The sequence below is a fragment of the Bacillus rossius genome, chromosome 3 (genome assembly GCF_032445375.1).
Source record: "Bacillus rossius redtenbacheri isolate Brsri chromosome 3, Brsri_v3, whole genome shotgun sequence".
NCBI lineage: Eukaryota > Metazoa > Arthropoda > Insecta > Phasmatodea > Bacillidae > Bacillus > Bacillus rossius.
Window position 1 is genome coordinate 60381634 of NC_086332.1, and position 18496 is coordinate 60400129.

General features: G+C 34.0%; 1 protein-coding gene across 11 annotated transcripts in view; it reads left to right on the forward strand.

Annotated features, from left to right (window-relative positions):
* Window positions 1-18496, forward strand: part of LOC134530762 (uncharacterized) — a 51537-nt gene that overhangs the window by 1942 nt on the left and 31099 nt on the right. For all 11 annotated transcript variants that reach the window (XM_063365914.1, XM_063365911.1, XM_063365913.1 and 8 more), the window contains exons 2-3: window positions 13288-13435; window positions 15571-15653. In XM_063365914.1, the coding sequence (XP_063221984.1) occupies window positions 13351-13435; window positions 15571-15653 (168 nt within the window). In that variant the 5' untranslated portion in view covers window positions 13288-13350. The remainder of the gene's footprint in view (window positions 1-13287; window positions 13436-15570; window positions 15654-18496) is intronic.

An 18496-nucleotide genomic window follows, 5' to 3' on the forward strand; every position in this document is an offset into this window, starting at 1 on the left:
TTTATAAATAAAATAAAATTACAGATTTACAGTACACCTATCCCTCACTTAGCACGACTAATTCGTTCCTGAAAATGATCATGTTATTCAAAATCACGTATTCTGAAGCATTAGTTTCCATAAATAGCAAGGCTAATTTATTTAATGTGTTCCAAAATTGTGTAGGAAAATATACTTTACGTAATAGCCTACCTATAAATGCGTTGAATAACACTCAACTATAAATATGTCACACCATTTATCTTTATATGCCTCCCATTGCACTTTGTAAGACAAATACGACACCGCGTAACGGGAGATACGTGGTTATGTACTTTATCATCAGTCGGCTGGCTGACTTGCCCGCCCGGGCGTGACCTTCAACTCACGTCGCGTACCTTTCCAAACCATCCTTTACTGACAGTGAAACTGATATTACTGTCCGGATAATTACATTTTATTTTTCAAAAAATTAAAGTGCTTATTCGCGTATCACCACCTGGTTCTATCCAATCCTGTCAGGCCAATGATTTTTTTTTTTTTGCCTGCGGAGATTTCGTGTTAACTGAAATTTACAGACGTGCTTTTCAAGACTGGGGCAGTAAAATTAACACCGCGCTAAATGAATCCGCACAATCTGCAGACGTACTAAGGGATAGGTGTTAGAGGTGGGTTGTTATAGCAATTTTCGGTATCTGTTCCAACCTGATACTGATACAGTAATGGACCTAGTTACAAGTCTCTGATACTTTTGTATCAGAGCAGTAGCGGTCCCAGGAAGCGACAAGGTATCAGCATTCTCGTTACAGGGTACACATCCTCCGTGCCGTCATCACCAGCGTAAAAAGGTATCTGTGTCTCTGATACGTTATTTATCACGCCCGGTAATTCTCTACCTCTGTTACTCTCATGCCCGCCTGATACAGCCAGTATCAATCAGTTCAACATTCACTGCATTTCGTCCTGGCCGTGTATTAAATACCACCATGTACATTGTTGCGGGCTGTCATGCTTTGTAGTTAGTATCTTTATAGTGAAATAAGGAATGGATAAGTGCAGGAAAAAGACTTCATTTGTGTGGAATTTTTTTAAAGAAAATAATGAGTTTGCTAATTGTAATTTGTGTAAACAAAAACTGAGTTATAAATCATCATCGACTAATCTGAAGAAACATTTGAAACGTAAACATTGATATAGTATGCTCACTAATGTACGTATCTGTTTTTTTTATTTTTTATTTTTGATAAAATCGTAATCTTTTAATGTATGAAAACACTAGTTACTAATTGTTTTCGAAAAAAAAAGTCCATCTGTTGATTACATCAGTTATTAGTGTCAACTGAGAATTTATTTGCATTTTCATAGCTGTTAGGTGCACAAATATAAATATTATATCTTGTATTAATGTACTTTTTAATATTAAAATTTCATTAGTTTTATTATTGAACGAGACTGTGCACGCACTGCGCACTGAGCGTACTTTGATGTGGGACAATAACCAAACGACTCGTAACAATTTCGCTTTGCGCCTCTCCTTCAACGCCTTCCCCTGCGCTACCTCCCCTACATTATTTCCCTTCTTTATCCCTTATTCGTCGTTCCTGCTCACTCCCCTTTCACAAGCTCCGCCCAAGTGACCGTCATCGTCTGCGATCGGGTTGTGCGCACGCGCACATTGGCCGTGGTGTTGTTCCAGGCGAATTCTGAACTGATACTAAAGTACTTGATACTTTTCAAGTGTACTCGTTTGCCGTTCCTGATACAGGCGCGTATCAGTGACAAAGTATCAGGTTTATACTTTTCGACCCACCTCTAATAGGTGTAAGGTAAAAGCACCGGTAGTGGACACCCTTAAGAAATTATTTTTTAAAAAATCTGCTAAAAAAATTCCTGAAAGCACAAAAGTGGTTAAATGTTATTAATGTATGCATTGGCCAATTCTCCAATCCTTCTTTGTCATCTAGAAATGTGGATTAACAATGAACATAGCATAGTTATTAATATACTAATTTTTAAAAATAATAGTGTTCTCATACCAGTAGTGGACATGCAAAATTATACGTTTTCCTAGTAGTGGACACAACATTTAACCAGTGGTGGACACACATTGAAATGTGCAGAAACATTTGCAAAACTAATTTTATATTTACATAAATAAAGAAATAGAGACTAACACAGTAATTTAACTTATTGGGATTAAATTTAATTATTAAATTTTTGAGCATAAAATGAACTTAACTTAATTGTATAAGACAAAACTTGAACTTAAGCAACATTCTACACAAAAATCAAAAGATAAAAATGCAAACTGTCTTCAAAGTTTAGGTAATGTTACCTGGGGTATGAGATTTACAAGACGAACAGCAAGACAATAAAAAAAACACAAACACTGCAGCTTTTAAATTACATTTAAAACACATCTACAGGTCCACTGAAGGCTTATTTCATCCTGCCTCCATGAAGTTAAAAGTTTGGGTTTGGCAAAATGCCCACAATTTGAGTAACGTGAACATACTAAATGTCATTGTCCTTAGGTGCAAAAATTTTCTTGGATGGACCAACTGCTCTCATCCCCATTACTTGGATATCAGCACCTTCTAATGTTTGTATTATGCATACATATCTGTACTTTGTAGCCAACCGTTTTCCTCCCATAAAAGTTACAAGCACAAAGGCTCCTGGTTGTACATTTCTCTCATTTGGCTCTTGCAATATGAGTTCTTCTTCAGACACTTCACTCATAGCGTCCGACGAATCTAGCAGAACGAGATCCCGATCATCTTCGGAAGATGATGTATAGTCTTCATTGCTGATAGTTTTGCCAGTAGGCATTAGTGGCTTCTTTTCCAATTTCTTCCTATTCCTTTCTGCAATTCTCTCTTCCTTTTTCTGCTGAAGTTTAACAGATCATCCTTCGTTACAGGAAAGCCTGCTTTAGCAGCAGAAACAATCCACTCAACAAGAATGTCCTCTTCCTCTGGTGTAAGCCAGGAATCTGGACCCATTCTCCTTGCAACTGGGCTTTTCCCCGAGATTTTGCTATGTAGAGTAATTCGTGGTACTCCATGGTTCGTAGCTGCTCTCTTGATGCTCAGACCATTCTGCACATCTTTTATAGCAGCTTCCATTGCTGCATGTTCATATCGCAGGATGGACCGTTTTGACATTGTGGCCTAAAGCAAAGAAACAAGTAGAATTTTTAATATCTGCATTTTATTATTCAATACAAATTTGACATTGTTGTATAAAATAGATCTACACACCAAGCAGTATGTGTTAGATGTATGTATACTCTGCCCTAATTATGGGAGACCTTTAGAAAAATAGATACGTAAATTTTTATGTTGTCAAAATACAATTATATAAATATTTACCAAAGGTGGACACACAAAAAAACCAGTGGTGGACATCTGTGTCATCTATTGGTAATGTTACGAATTTTAAACTGGAAGTCATAGCAAATTGTCAATGTTATATAAACATAACTTTTAAGTGAAGTTGCACATGTTTTAAATTTAAAATTAAATTCACCAGTAGTGGACATGTGTGTCCACTATATGGAAATGAGAGGTTACGAATGCCAGTAGTTGACACCCCTCATAACAGGGCCATTTTTAAAAATATTTGATCATACGAACATATATTATGTGCCACAGAATATCTATATTACTATAAACACAAGACATCTTACCTACATAATCTAATACTTAGTAAAAACGTGTCTAACAGCACTTACCTCCTTATCACTTTTGACAACAAATGGCAAGATTTCTGGACTTCCTCTACCGCCACTCAGATTTGGCGCAATTAAAAAGTAAACATGGGGTGCTTTCCGAAAACAATCATATCGGTTGTGTCACAAAAGTCGACTTGTAATTATCAATTTTTTAGGTACGCGATATATAGACCCAACCTCTTATTTTTTTTATTCAAAGTCAAAAGTGTCCATTACTGGGTGGGGTGTCCATCACCGGTGTGTTTACCTTAGTTGAAGCTAGGTCTGCAAGCTGTGCTCATGATAGTTGCAATTTTTTTTACAATAACAGTGTCACTTGATGTACATACCTGAAGTAGGCTTACTTTAAGTTCTTTATCAATGTAATCTACGGAGAAGCTGATTCCATTTTGACCATTTTGATGTAATTTTTCTCTCACTCATGGATGTCAGTTTATAATGCACCCTTCCAACCTGAGTCTCAAGTTCCGGAACATCAACATTACAAAGAGAATGTTGACTAATGGCACCCAGCATGAATCTTCCTGGCCATAATTTCGATGTCCTTGCCAGTAAAATAATTTAGCTGGCTAGTGAGGATGTATAAACTTAATCATTTCATCTTCATCTTCTTTTTCAAGAACTAACACAATATAACACTTATCTTCATAAACTGAAGACACACATGAATTGTTTTTAATTTTGAGGCTTTCCGATTTTTCAGTTAAAGAGTACTCTAATGAACAATTCTCATCTGAGCTAATTCTCTTAGCTGTCATTTCAGTTTTAGATAGTGGGATGAAATAGTGCAAGGACCTTGGTCCAGGCATATTGTGAACTCCGAGAAATGCTTATTAACCCTTTTAGTGCCAAAGTCCGATAAATCGGCTTTGCCTTGTTGTGCGAGAATTGCCAGGGCCGAAAAATCGCCCCAATTTTTTTTTTCCTTTTTCAAGACAGGTTTTTGTTACTAGCAGCTCATTCTACCTTTGTCTAATGAAGTGTCTTACTATCTAGTTCCTTTTTCTGTAAACAGGTAGCGAATTTGCCCTACTATTTAGTTATTTTTTCTCACAACAGAGAGTATGAGTGTCATACTGCTGGACCGCGCACAGTACAGGAAACCGCGTTTTGCTGCATTTTTTATTCTCAAGAAACAGTTTTCCTTTTAAAAAAAAATTTGTTTCTTTTGTAAATTCTTTATTTTAATTCTTTTATATCATGAAACTGTTTTCCAGAAATTTCTACAAATGTATTTTTTTCAAAGTTATGACAACAATTGTTCATTTATGTAAACAATATATGTAACTACCAGTTTCGTGGATATTACAAATTGCGTAGGATTTATACCGTTGGTTATTCTGCGTTGAAAATTATTATTGTAGTATTCATAGTAAACACGTTTTCCCGCATATTTCTCAGTGGAAAGTGATGTTACTCTGTTTCAAACTAATACTACCGCGAAACTTTGTGCGATCAAGGCTTTTGTTCTCGTTTTCATAATAATGTCTCGGAAAAGAAGTTACATTGCGGGTAAAGATGACAAAGAAATACTCGACTATTTTTATTCGCTCGATAGTGATATTTGTGAAAGTGATACAACAAGCGACAATGATGCAAGTACTGATGAGGAAGAGCATTTACCATCTACTTCAAACACACCGAGACTTACTCCAGTGGCTGCGGGTAATTATATTCCAGCCGGTGCATCACTTCGTACCAATTCAGGCAATAGTTCAAGTGATTTGTCGGATGAAAATAAACAGACTGACGAAAATAATATAATATGGTCTTCTTGTGAAAACTTTTCACCACACCAAAACACAACATACCCCAGTTTTTAGAAAATGCTGGACCAAAACATTTACCCCCTCGAAACTTGAAGCCCATAGCATATTTCCAGCTAATGTTTACTTTTTCCTTACTACAGCTTCTGGCAAAGGAAACCAATATATATGCTCAGCAGTTTTTATCACAGAACAAGGGTAAATTAGGTACAGGTTCGAGAGCTATTTCGTGGAAAAAAGCTTCAGTTGTTGAAATGAAAGCATTTGTAGAATGTATAATAAATATGGGCCTCATAAAAATACCTACACTTTCCTCATACTGGTCTACTGTTCCTTCTCGCAGCATGCCATGGTTTCGAAAAATGTTTTCTCGCAATAGATTTCAACTACTTCTAAAATTTTTCCACCTATCCGATAACAAAAACCTTGGTCTACCAGGTGAATCAAACTATGATCCAGAAGGAAAATTCAAGCCAATTATTGACCATGCAAATAACGTTTTCAAGCACCACTTCACTCCATACCAAATACTGAGCATTGATGAAAGTTTGGTCGGAACAAAGAGCCATACGTCATTACTTCAATACCTTCCCAACAAACACCACCACAGATGGGGAATAAAATTTTTGGATGCTTTGTGATAGTATTGTCAATTACTGCATGGGATTTTATGTATACCGTGGTGCTAATGATCAATTAGATAAGACTAGCATAAAACTATATGGTCTTGAGTACACTGTGATCATGAAGCTATTATCAGGTGTGTTTTTACTACAAAAAGGTTATCACATTTTTGTTGATAATTTTTTTACAAGTGTACCAGTTGCACAGAAACTCTATTCTGAAGGGACTTACCTTACTGGCACTGTTAGGCGGAACAAGAAGCATCTACCAGCTGAATTACACAGGCAAAATAAATTTCAGGTTGGGGAGAAAAGGTATTTCAAAAGTAATGAACTGCTGTTATTAGCATATCGCGAAAAGAAATCTCAAACAAAACTAGTAATTTTACTATCAACAAATGGAAAAACAGAAGATGTTCAGTGTACTAAAAAAGGGCACGGACAACAGAGAGTGCGTGAAAAACCAGAAATCATTCACAAATACAATAAATACATGGGTGGTATAGACACAAGTGATATGATGCTGTATTGTTACCTCGACGAAAGAAGGTCATTGAAATACGGGAAAAAAGTATGTTTCAATATATTTGGCCGTATGGTACTCAACAGTTATATTTTGTACAAAATGAATACAGATGGTAACATTCTGACAAGATATGAGTTCGTCTCTGCTGTAGTGGACAGTCTCGGCAAAGAGTGGCTAGAACAGCAACACCAACAAACTGGTGACACTAACGAAAGTGTGGCGTCAACAGGAATTCTGAAACTGCCATTGAAGAAAGAAAAAGAATGTTGTGTTTGCAGTGTATCGAGTAAACGTCAGGGAGGAAAAAGAAAGTGTTCAAGGACAGTTTGTGCAAAATGCCATAAAGGGTTGCATGGTGTTTGTTTTAGTAAACACAGCTGCTAGGACCAGTGAATATGTATTTGACTATAGTTGTGATGGATTTATCGTTGTTGTTATCATGAACTACCAATTAATTATATATTTTTAATTGAAAAAAAAAGGTGATAATGCAAAATGCTGATCAAACCAAGACAATATTTTTCTTCTAAAATTTGAAAGTCAGTTTCACGTAAATTTGTATAAAAGCATACAATAGTTATGCATAATTTTTTAATTACATTGTTTACTTTTTAAATACATTAATAACAGACTTATAATTATTAAAACATTATAAAGATTCAAAATACACTATATAGTTGGAGTTACGCTAAGAAAAGATTTCATTTGAATTGTCACACAGTTAGAAATGCAATGTTTTTTTTTTCTTTTTCTTTTTTTTTTTTTTCAAAAATTATTATTATTACAATAAATATTGGAAAAAATTACATTACTATTAGACTATCATATAGAAAAACAATTAAATATGTAAAAAAAATTCAAACCAAAGAATATTACTGTCAAAACTACTCCCTATCCACATTACAATCCAAAAAAAAATTAATAATTATTTCTTTAAAATTGAAAAACAACAAAAATAATATATGATGAAAATTTTTATGTTTAAACAAGAGAAGTGACAGAAGAAAACATTTATCTATAAACAGTAACAATTTCATAGTTATAACAGTAAAGGATAAAAAGTTATTAAAATTAAACTCTAGAGATGCAATTTAGTTAAAAATGACCTGGCACTATTAGCACTACTATCCTAGCAGAGGCTGGCACTAAGAGGGTTAAGCTTTTCTTCCACTGCATGAACATCATCTTTGATCAGCTGAAACTTAATTTTAGTAAAGTATTCATTGCAGAATTGAAACATCTGCTCAGTTGTCAAAATTTGATCTGTATATGGTCTTTGCAAGCTCAGTCTACTGTCTTTTTAACACATCCTCCAAGCTGTTTTGCCATGACTTGTTGCATGAAAGGTCCAAGAAGCTTTTAAATCAAAATCTTCCAAGTGATACCAGAGGTTGACCAAACTTTTAAAATTATTGTATATTGCTGCACTACTATCTGTGATATACTCTACTTGATTTATGTTAAGGGATTCTTCATGAATTAATAAGCTCAATCTTCTTTGAACCTCATATACAAAGAGAACATCATGGTTTAGGTAATCTGAGATAAAGCACAATGACATATTACATGTTTTTTCATCCTTTCTGAAGTACAGAATTACTGGATGTAATGTGCAAGCAGAATGCACCCAATAATATGACTGAATTTCATCTTAGATATCAAAAAAATATTTTTCTGCAAAGTCTATGAAAACTAGTATTTCATTTGGCTGGATGTTTTCTTTCCTTTGTTTCACATAATTTGACTGCTGTTTAGACGAATGAGTGTGGTGTTAAAGCTGCCAGTTTCAAAAGCAGATCATTAAACTCACATAAAGGAAGGACCAATGTTTGTAAGTGGATGCGATCAGTAGTTACCCATTGTGAAAACTGAATTTTTATCTTCATCATCAAAGTCAGTAAAAATGTTTCTTACATATTCTTGTACTTTTTCAGAATTTGGACAGTGAGGACATATTCTTAACATGCTATCAGTAAATTGATTAAGTCCTTCAGCCTTGATTTTTCTAACTTCATAGAACTTAAAAGAAGGATTGGATTCTGGTGTATTGAGCAAACACAGACAGACTACGTAGCTGGCTAACCAACTGTGATGCACCATTTTGGCTGCAGCTGACAGAATTTAGAAAATCTTACTTTATCGCAAGGAAATTTCTCTCTGTATGCTGTGTGTAGTTCGTTAATATTGTAGAGTATTAGGTGCTTTTGTTCATAAACATTTTTGTATACACTAACCTTAGCTTTGTCACCTTTTTTTCATCTGCTTGATAAAAATTGGTAACTTTATCAACAACTTCAGCAGAAATTTTTTGACCTTGCAAAGGCTCAGGATATGAAAGAATTACTTTTTCTTTCACCAACTAGCATCATTTTCGTGCTATTAGGTGCAACTGATGAAATGTGTATGTAAATTCTCCCTTATGGTTGTTGCATATTTCAATTTTTCTTTCATTTGACTGATTAGAAATTTTAAGTCTCTTGCATTCTTCAGACTACAATTCATCTTGTGGTAGCTTCAAAACTGCTGCTACTTTTGATTTCACTTTACTTTTGACTTAAACTATCTTTCTTTTATCATACACTAATTTTGAACGCTTTGAAAGTCCTTTTAGTTTTAAGGGTGATACATCAAGAGTACTCATGCTTAAATTCAAATGTCAAATTAGTGTCACTAAGGTCTTCCTTCATAGGTGTATTTGTTAGAATTATTCTGTGAATTTTCAAACTCTATTCTTGAAATAACTTTGTATTACAGTCGGAACACAGCTTTTGTCCAGGAACTAACAGAACACCAGCTTTCCTTTTCACATCTTTGGCCATTTGAAGAGATATAGGCCTTATGCCACTTTTTATAGACCTTTTGTGTTTCTTTGCTGTGTCACAGCATTTTTTAAAAGCTTCCTTAAAATAATATGTAATAGTGATGCATAGTGGTGTGAACATATACTTGAATTTGGATGCAGTGTGAATCCATCTGTCCTCCAAAGCAGAATGGAAGTTCAGCAATATTAAGAATTATCTTCTTGTCTGTGCATGTATTTATATGAAATACAGAATTAATAAAAAGACCTACACTACATATACTTTTCATATAAACTGGTAGCCATTGTAGAAAGTGTAAAAAAAAACTTAGTTTTACACACTTCAGTCAGAAAATACAAAGCAAATAACTTATCAAAAGCAAATAAATAAAACCAGCTACATGTCAACATCAAACATTAACAGTCATAGGTTAAACTATCCCAGACAACTTGTTGAAGTGCACAGAAAAATAGCAGCTCCTAAGACTCCCATACACTCGACAACTGGTGACTGACTAATTATCTTCTATGAGATCACCATATTGTAAACATTTAGATGATGCAATATATTAGATTACATCATCTACATTTAAGCAAGAAGATGCAATATTATGCAAACTGATAAGTGACCAAACATTAATTGAACCACAACTTTTCTTCAAACATTTTCTTCTCCTTTTCATTTGTATTTTTCATATATAGGCCTACAGTATATTAAATGTGCATTTCCAACAAGGCTAAATCATTATTTCAAAAATTTTTGCAATAAAAATTTTACTACATAATTGCTTTTACAGCTACAAATTAGTTTGTAAACTTAAAACTGATTAATAATCATCTCAACCACTTCTTTCACAAATAACTTGCGTTCATAAAGAAGGAAGGTGGATATCCACAAACTTTTATTTCACCACTTTGTAGCAAATTTTGTGCTCTTTCTAATGGTGCCAAGCCTGAGATTTTAAAGATTAATAGAAATAAGTTATAATAGGATTACTGAACTGATGTTTACAAATTGTAATTAAATTTTTCCACTTCTAACATAAATTGCACTTACTTCTGGGCATTTAATTACATTTTACTTGTGATATTTGAAATCTTCGTAAAATTCTGAATAATTAAGTATGGTGAATTTCACAATTCTACATTAATAACTGTTATTACAAATGTAAGTTGAAACAAGGTATGTCACTTGACTTTTGTTGCCAAATAAAAAAATTCCACTGAACAGAGGGAAACTTTGAAGGGGTTTAAATTCCAAACTAGAGCCAATATTTCACAAATGAAAAATAAGGGTTCTTATATTTGTCTGAAGATACCATGTACTGTACCAAATTTTCATCCAAATCTGAGATACGTAGTGGGGTGAATGATCTGGCATGGAATGCCCGTACATTTCATTAAGCTCATAACTATGCTACTTACAGACCCGATACAGTGGTACCAAGATGTTAAGATGTACAGTCACTGGGGAAAATTCTGGCCCAGTTTACTGATACAGTTTTCTGTGTAGTCCTAGCTATCAACATTTTAATAATTATGAGCGCATTAATAGTAGCAGGGTTTCATTGTCTTATTTCTCTGTATGTTCAGCTTCTCTGATTTATATATAGGTTTGAATATATGTATGTGTATGTACTGTAGAGCTGGACTTACAACGATCTGTTGTGTACATCTGTTTCCCATTGGTCCGTCAATCATGTGACCTTAAGCCAATCAGAAGGCCGGAAAAATTCCGTCTTTTCAGACCACCAAAATCTTACCAAGCTTTAACTTTTCTAACGTACGGATTAAATTATAACCTCCAAAATGTTGAAAGGTTTTGAAGTTTGTTTATTTTTTTAACTGCTTCCGTGAAATGTATTGAAATTAGTACATTTGAACAAATTTTAAAGTTTGATATAAAAATTGACTGTGGCAAAAAATTGTGAAAATTGAGTTGAATGATTTGGCAGCTTCAAATTAGAAAAGTACAGTATCTCCATAAAAGAATGTCCCAGTTATAAATTTTAATAGTATCAATTGCAACCATTGTAACGTGTTGGTTAAAGGTCACCATTAAAGATTAACTCAAAACAGTTTTAGAGTACTGCTTTGATGTTTTCTTGCTTGCAGCACCACCTACACAAAATGGTGACTCCTGAGCGTTAAAGCATTTTGTGTTCTACAATTTGCTAAGAATGAATCTGTAATTTCAGTTCAATGTGCAAATTGTGATGCCCCAAGTGGGAAAAACATCCACCAATGGTATAGGCAATTCAAAATGACCGGATTTTTTTGTAAAGGGATATCATGGGACGACCAAAAGTGTCTGTACAGGATGTTGACCATGTCAGAGCATCTTACCTGCGTAGTCCTAAGAAATATGTTGGGAAACCATGTCTTGAACATAAGTTGCCAAAGATGACAGTGTGGAAGTTTTTGAGAACACTTTTACACATGTGTCTATACTGGTTACAGTTTCTATTATGCTTTAAAGCCAGATGACTATGTTGTATGTTGTAACTTTGCACTTAAAGTGTTTGAGCAGGAAAATGACATTCTTGATCGTGTGGTGTTAACTGATATGTGGGAAGGTAAATACCCATAATGTTCATATCTAGGGGCAGAAAATCCTCATGAACTTGTAGAACACCAAAGAGATTTCCAAAAATTAAACATTTTCTGCGCTGTGTCCCAATGTGAAGTGTACGGACCATTTTGTTTCACTGAAGCTACCGTAACATGGATGGCTTATCTGGCTGTAATGAAAGAATGGCTCTTTCCCTAATTAGTAGAAGGTGAACCTGTAAACTTTATTTGGCAAAATAATGGAGTTGTTCCCCATTGGAATCTCTTTTAACAAGTGTAGATGAACATCCAAGTCCCTGACCGTTGGATTGGTCACAATGGTTGAGACAACAGAGCTCTTTTTCTCTGGCTTCCACGTCCACCTGAAATAATGCCATGTGGTGTTTTCCTTTGAGGCTTTATAAAATGTGTCTACGTTCCGTCACTACCTAATGATTTGCAGAGTTCAGACACAGAATTGAAAAGGCTATTGCTTCCATTACTCCAGACGTGTTAACCAGTGTGAGAAGAATTGGACTATAAGTTGGATGTGTGCCGTATGATAAAGGTGCACATATTGAACATTTGTAAGAAAAACTAAGTTTATCTACAGTTTGATGTATGATTTGTTGTAAATAGTCTAAATTAAGAGCCAGTCTAATTGGGGTGTGTGTTAGTCAGGCGGGATAATAAGCGCGATGCTCACTGGTGCTTCTAGCGTGGTATCTCCTCTAAGCGCAAGTATCTGAACTGGTGCACAGTCTTCTCGTCGTGCATAGGACAACTGTGAAATTTGTGCGATGACTGTAACTTTATATGGCATAGAATTGAAGGTAAAGGTATAAGGCAAATCCCTTAAGTGCTTTCAAGAATCTGTACCAATTGTTTTACGTCTAAAAATTACTCTGAAAACATGGCTTTTAGCCATTTTAACTCCTTTAAAAATACAGTTAAAAAACTTAATCCGAAATCAAAAGTACTTTTTCGCCATCAGCGAATTATTAAATGCTTTTCGTAAACAGACCCCACTCTGATATCTTGGGTAGTTTTGAAATCGCGTTGTTTTTCCTGAAGCTCTGCACACATTTTTTTTGTCAGTTAGACAGTGCCCTTAAACTGTTACAATCTACCTTTTAATCTGGGGCATTCTTTTATGGACACCCTGTATTTGACAGATTTGCGGATCATTAAGATTCGCTTTACTTGGTGCCTGACTTAAGGGCGGACAGATCATTGAGAGTCCACCTAAGTGTTAAATATTTTTGTGTTTGGCCTTATGGATTGTTATTTTTTTTGTTTTGTTACAGTGGTTTATAACAAAATATGAAATGTTTTTCTGATGCTATGTAGAAGTGCCATATTTCTCAGCCATGCCCCCTGACTGGTTGACAAGAGTTTCCGTCAGAGTCAGTTCACATGGACGCTTAATTATACCACCATTACACTATTGGAAAGGTGAGATTTTATTTCGAGATTCAATCAGTTTCATGATTTAAGTTATTTTGGGGTTCAAGTAGTCCAATCATTCGTTAGCCTCCCACTAAGGCAAACTGGATTCAATTCTTCGTGGCAGGATTAAACCCAGATTTTTCATGAGTGAGAAACGTGACTGCCATTGGCATGAGTTTGTGTTTTTTTTCCCCCAGACCTTTAATTTTTTCCCACATGTGCATTCCATTGTTACTCCACCTCGTAGTTAACACCCCTCATGTGCCTCTAGTGACCTCACTGTCAACATGATATGAAATCTTAGTTCATTTGTTTTTTAACTTGCTGTAATAATCCATTGTTGCTAGATGAAAAGAGAATTATGTCAAGTTTTTACTTATGCTGACTAATATTACTAATACTAATACCATATGAGTAGGCTTTTTGTGTTAACAAATATTTGACTTAATACTATTTTGTAACATACTTTTTTTTTTTCCGAGCAGACAAGAATTATTTCTGAACTTATCTTTTAGAAAATCTCTTTATATATTTCTTATTTTTCACAGCTGAAACTTGAAAACTAAATAGCCCCAAAAAAATAATTGGTTAACATTTTAGGTTATTGTCTGTTATTTATTTTGGCTGGTATTTTGGGATGTATTGTACAAATGATGTTTTGCAAACTTAATCTAATTGGTTTTGGAGCCATGGTGTGTCTGCTAAAACTTCATCATTTCAATATGTGTATCTAATTTAAACAATAAAATTAAACATTTCTAAAAATCGGCAGACCTGAATTTTAGCAATCCATGCACATGCTCAAAATTTCTAGTGGTACTTTTAAAGTGAATCTCAGAGGGGAAAAAAAAAACTATTTCAAGGGTAGCGATACTGGGTCATCTTACAACCCCTACCTCCCCCCCCCCCCCCTTTTTTTTTTTTTTCATAGTTTGAGTTACATTTTTATGTTTGCTATGATATTTCGTTCGTGGATGTGTAACTCTTGCATTTGGTTGGACCTCAAAAAAAATGTTTTTTGCCAGTTCTGGTACATATTGGTAGTATTCAGTTAGTAACAGAATTATTATGTTAATATTTTCTACAGTCAAGTAAGAGATACGTAATCAATCATTTTTAAGAACAAAGTTGCATTTATCTTTGTTTCGCAAAAGTTACCCAATATTATTTGTATATGTGTAGTAACTTTTAAATTTATTTGTTGACATCGTTAAAATATATCACTAAAATATGTTTGCATTTTGATGATACTATACTATCATAAAAATGAATATTCAATGCCCCTTGTTGTTATCTGTAAACTGTCCCAAAACTGTAATAGAATTTGTAACTGTTTTGATGGAACCAAAGAGCTACTAGCCTCTCTAATTTAAAATAACTTTGCCTCCAATAATAATGTATTTTTTTATGTATGATTTGGAAACTTGTTTAGCTAGGGTTCCTACAGACAGGTAAAACTCAGTGAATTGAAATGGTGTATTATAAACCTAAAAACATTAGGAAATTGACACTATTTTGGTTATCAATCTGTGTCGGTCATTTTTTCTTATCAGTGTGTACCTTTAATGTCTCAAAACCATAATGCTTTTAATCATAAGTTCATGTGCAGATGAATATCCTATTTATTTTTATTAATGTTAATTAGATATTGTAAACTAGAAAAATGTAAACAATACAATCAACTCTGTATTGATTTGAAGCACAATCAAATATTTTTCATCATTCACCTGGCTGCGATCAATAAAGTATAATTCCAATGTTTGGTTGAATAATTTTTTTAATTTTTTTTTCCTCGGACTAGCATTGTGGGAATGGAAATTATAACAAACAGTTCATTTGCAATAACAGTTTATTGTGTGCAAGAAAAGAAAAAAAAATATTAGTTCTGCACACATTGTGTATCCTTGTTATATTACAATATATACTCACTAAGCTTGCAAGATAACTTGATGAGACATTGAAAAATGTTAGGTTGGACATGGAACACAGTGAAAATGCAGGAATTTTTAAAAATATTTTGAATGTTATAATTTTCAGTATCTAATTAGTATTATAATTTTTGCATGTTTTTTTCACTGTTTACATGCAAAAAATGTTCATACATAAATAACTCATGCAATTTTTATTTGTTATAACTTTAGGTGAAAGCATTCGTGACCTACATCAGTGCTACAGGATAAACACGCATGATGAGTTTTGTTGCAGCGGTTTTGAATTAGATGGGGTAAGGACAACTATTTGAATGAACCATCTATTTATACTACTTGGTCCGTTGCACTTCATTGCGATGGAACAAAACTAACATAGTACAGTAAACTCTCAATCATCCGGGCCCGGATTATCCGGTTTTCGGGTTACCCTGCTTAAATTTACTTTCATTATTAGTTTGTTATATTCTGAAGCTGTTAAAACACACAACGGCATCTCTCCGGCACATTTCTTCACCCTGTTAAAGTGTCAGAAAGCTGTTTGGTCTGGCCATGTCGCACCCTCTCTCAGCTGTCATGCTTGTCACTCTTTAAACTTGTGGGGGATGTCCTGACTGCTGCTTCGTTTCCAGTGTCTGTCAGGTTTGTTTCATGTGCCGCCCACCGGCCCGTCAGACGTTGCGAGTGACGTGACTGGTAGCCCAGGAAGAAAAGGTTTCAACCTGTGAAAAATTTGTCTAAAGCTGAATTTGTACACAGTGGTAGAGTCGACTAAGCGTAATAACATACTGATAGTTTACCGCTGTAGACTTTGAGTGTATCACCAAAAATGTAGAGTTAAGTCCTAAATGACGTTGACTTACAGCAGTCCATTAAAATGCTTCCTATTTATGCACTTTTTAAAATATAATCTTCAAAAACTTATTACAGTAATCTAGAAACACTATTACATGCATTTCTATTGAAAAAGGTCCAGAGTGTTAGTATTAAAGGTAAGAAATAAATTGATTAATTAATAAAATAATTTTGTTTTTTATCTCAGTCATAGAATAAGAATATGATTAACATAAAAATGAAGGATCTGACATAATAATTACATATACAAATGTTGTCACATGTTTCTTGGGTTTAAAAATGACATTTTCAAAGAGGCTAGTATTAATGATTGCATCACTAGAGTGTTTTAAGCACAGCAGTGTTGTGTACGAACTGCAACAGTGCTACAGCAGCAAGCGCTGGGGCAACTCTTCGTGCCCACAAAATTGAGTTTTTTTAGGTCTGTAAAAATTCTAAACTTTCTTAGTATCAGATTTGTGTGAATTTATTTCAAACCATCTTAATATTCTCAAACCTTGGTTCGAAGCAAATTTTTTCATGACCACATATTAGTGCAAGTGATGAAAAATAGTGTTTGAAGATAAAAAAAAATCCATAACTACCTTAGTAGGCATAATATGGAATTTTTTATAAGCCATTCAATGCTAGATGCATCGAGTTTAAAACATTCTATACATTTTTGGTGTATAAATTATTAGAACATATGTGTAATCAATCATTTTGGAATGTTGGAGAATATATACATAGTATGTTATGTACATTAAGGTTTTAAAATTTTCGAGAATATTTCCACAAGATATAGGTACTTCTAAATCTACCTACGCCTGTAGGCTGTGCTGAAAGTGATATTTTATGGACCCTTGTCATATTTCAAAATGTATTTTATCTACTTTTGAGTGTTTTCTACTACTTGCACTTTGCTTCTCTGTGACCTAAGTTCTTCATTTGTAGTAGTATTTGTTGCCAGCATAAAAATGTCCTTCGAAAGATATTTTATAAATAATTTTTAATGCTATATTTTACCCAGTCAGCAGTATCCATATCTATCATTGATGCAAGAATATTACGCATAAAAGTTGTTGAGATGTAAAACACAATTTTTTATTTAGTATAGAGTAAATAATTGATATATTTTACTATTTGTCAAAAAAATTTAATATTTTTGTTGTTTACATTTTTATTCTTAGGAAAAAGCGTTGGGTCTGAATGGCACTATTATCTGTTATTGCATGCTCGTAATAAATTGGTGTGTAATTACACCTACAGCTCAGAAATAACTCATGATAGCATTCTTTTTTTGTTTGAAAGCAAGAGTGATTTTTTTTTAATTTTTTTTATTTACTAAGTCAACAAAATTTTAAAAATATATGTAGGACTGGGATTTTTTAAAAATTTTTAATACTTGTAATAAATCATTAAGAATAAAACCATATTGTTGATGTAAGATTGAGAGTTTCAATCCTTCTGATTTGGCAGCAGTGGAATTTTGTTTTGTTTCATATCATATCGGTTACATATTTTTGTTTGAGGCATGCCGAAATATTGAAAGAGTCCTTGTGGGTTATGTGCTTGTGAAAGAGAACCCCAAAAAAAAAAAAAACTAGACTGTTGCTAGCTCATGGTGGGACATTTCCTTCCCAATAGAGCAGTCATAATTTGTATCCACTAACAGTTGGTTTTATGGCCTTTGGTTAAACCTAAGGCTAAAATTTAACTGCAAGGTATCTCTCATTTTTGTCTTACAACCTCCAGTTAATGTCTGACTCTGAGGTATAAAGTTTCAGTTAAAGTTTGCCGTGGATGAACTAGTGGCTAGCTGGTTAACCTAGAGCTAACAAGCTTCAGAAAAGAAAATGGTGAGATATCAGGCGAGGTTGTTGTTGACAGTGATAGTGAGGACGACTATTTGGGAAATTTAAATTTAGTTTAGTGCAGGATTCGATGAACTAATTTAATAATGCACACAAAATGCTTATTTCCATTCATTGAAGGTTGGTTAAAAATTACGTGATGTGATTGATTATCAGGGACTGGAAGTAACGTGCTACTAGTAACGACGTTATTAGTAACAGTTACTTTTTATGGTAATGATCGTGGTAACGCAATATACTATTAAGTTTTCAGTAACTGTAACTGTAACTAAATTACATTTTTCTGCCTTAAAGTAACGATAATTGTCGTCGACTATCTTCCTGCCATGCAAGTAGCATGTGTGAATAATATCATTGAAATGAAAAAGGCACATCAATAAAACCCACAGTGAAATAAATTAAATTCGCTATGTAGTTTCCTGAAGCAGGGT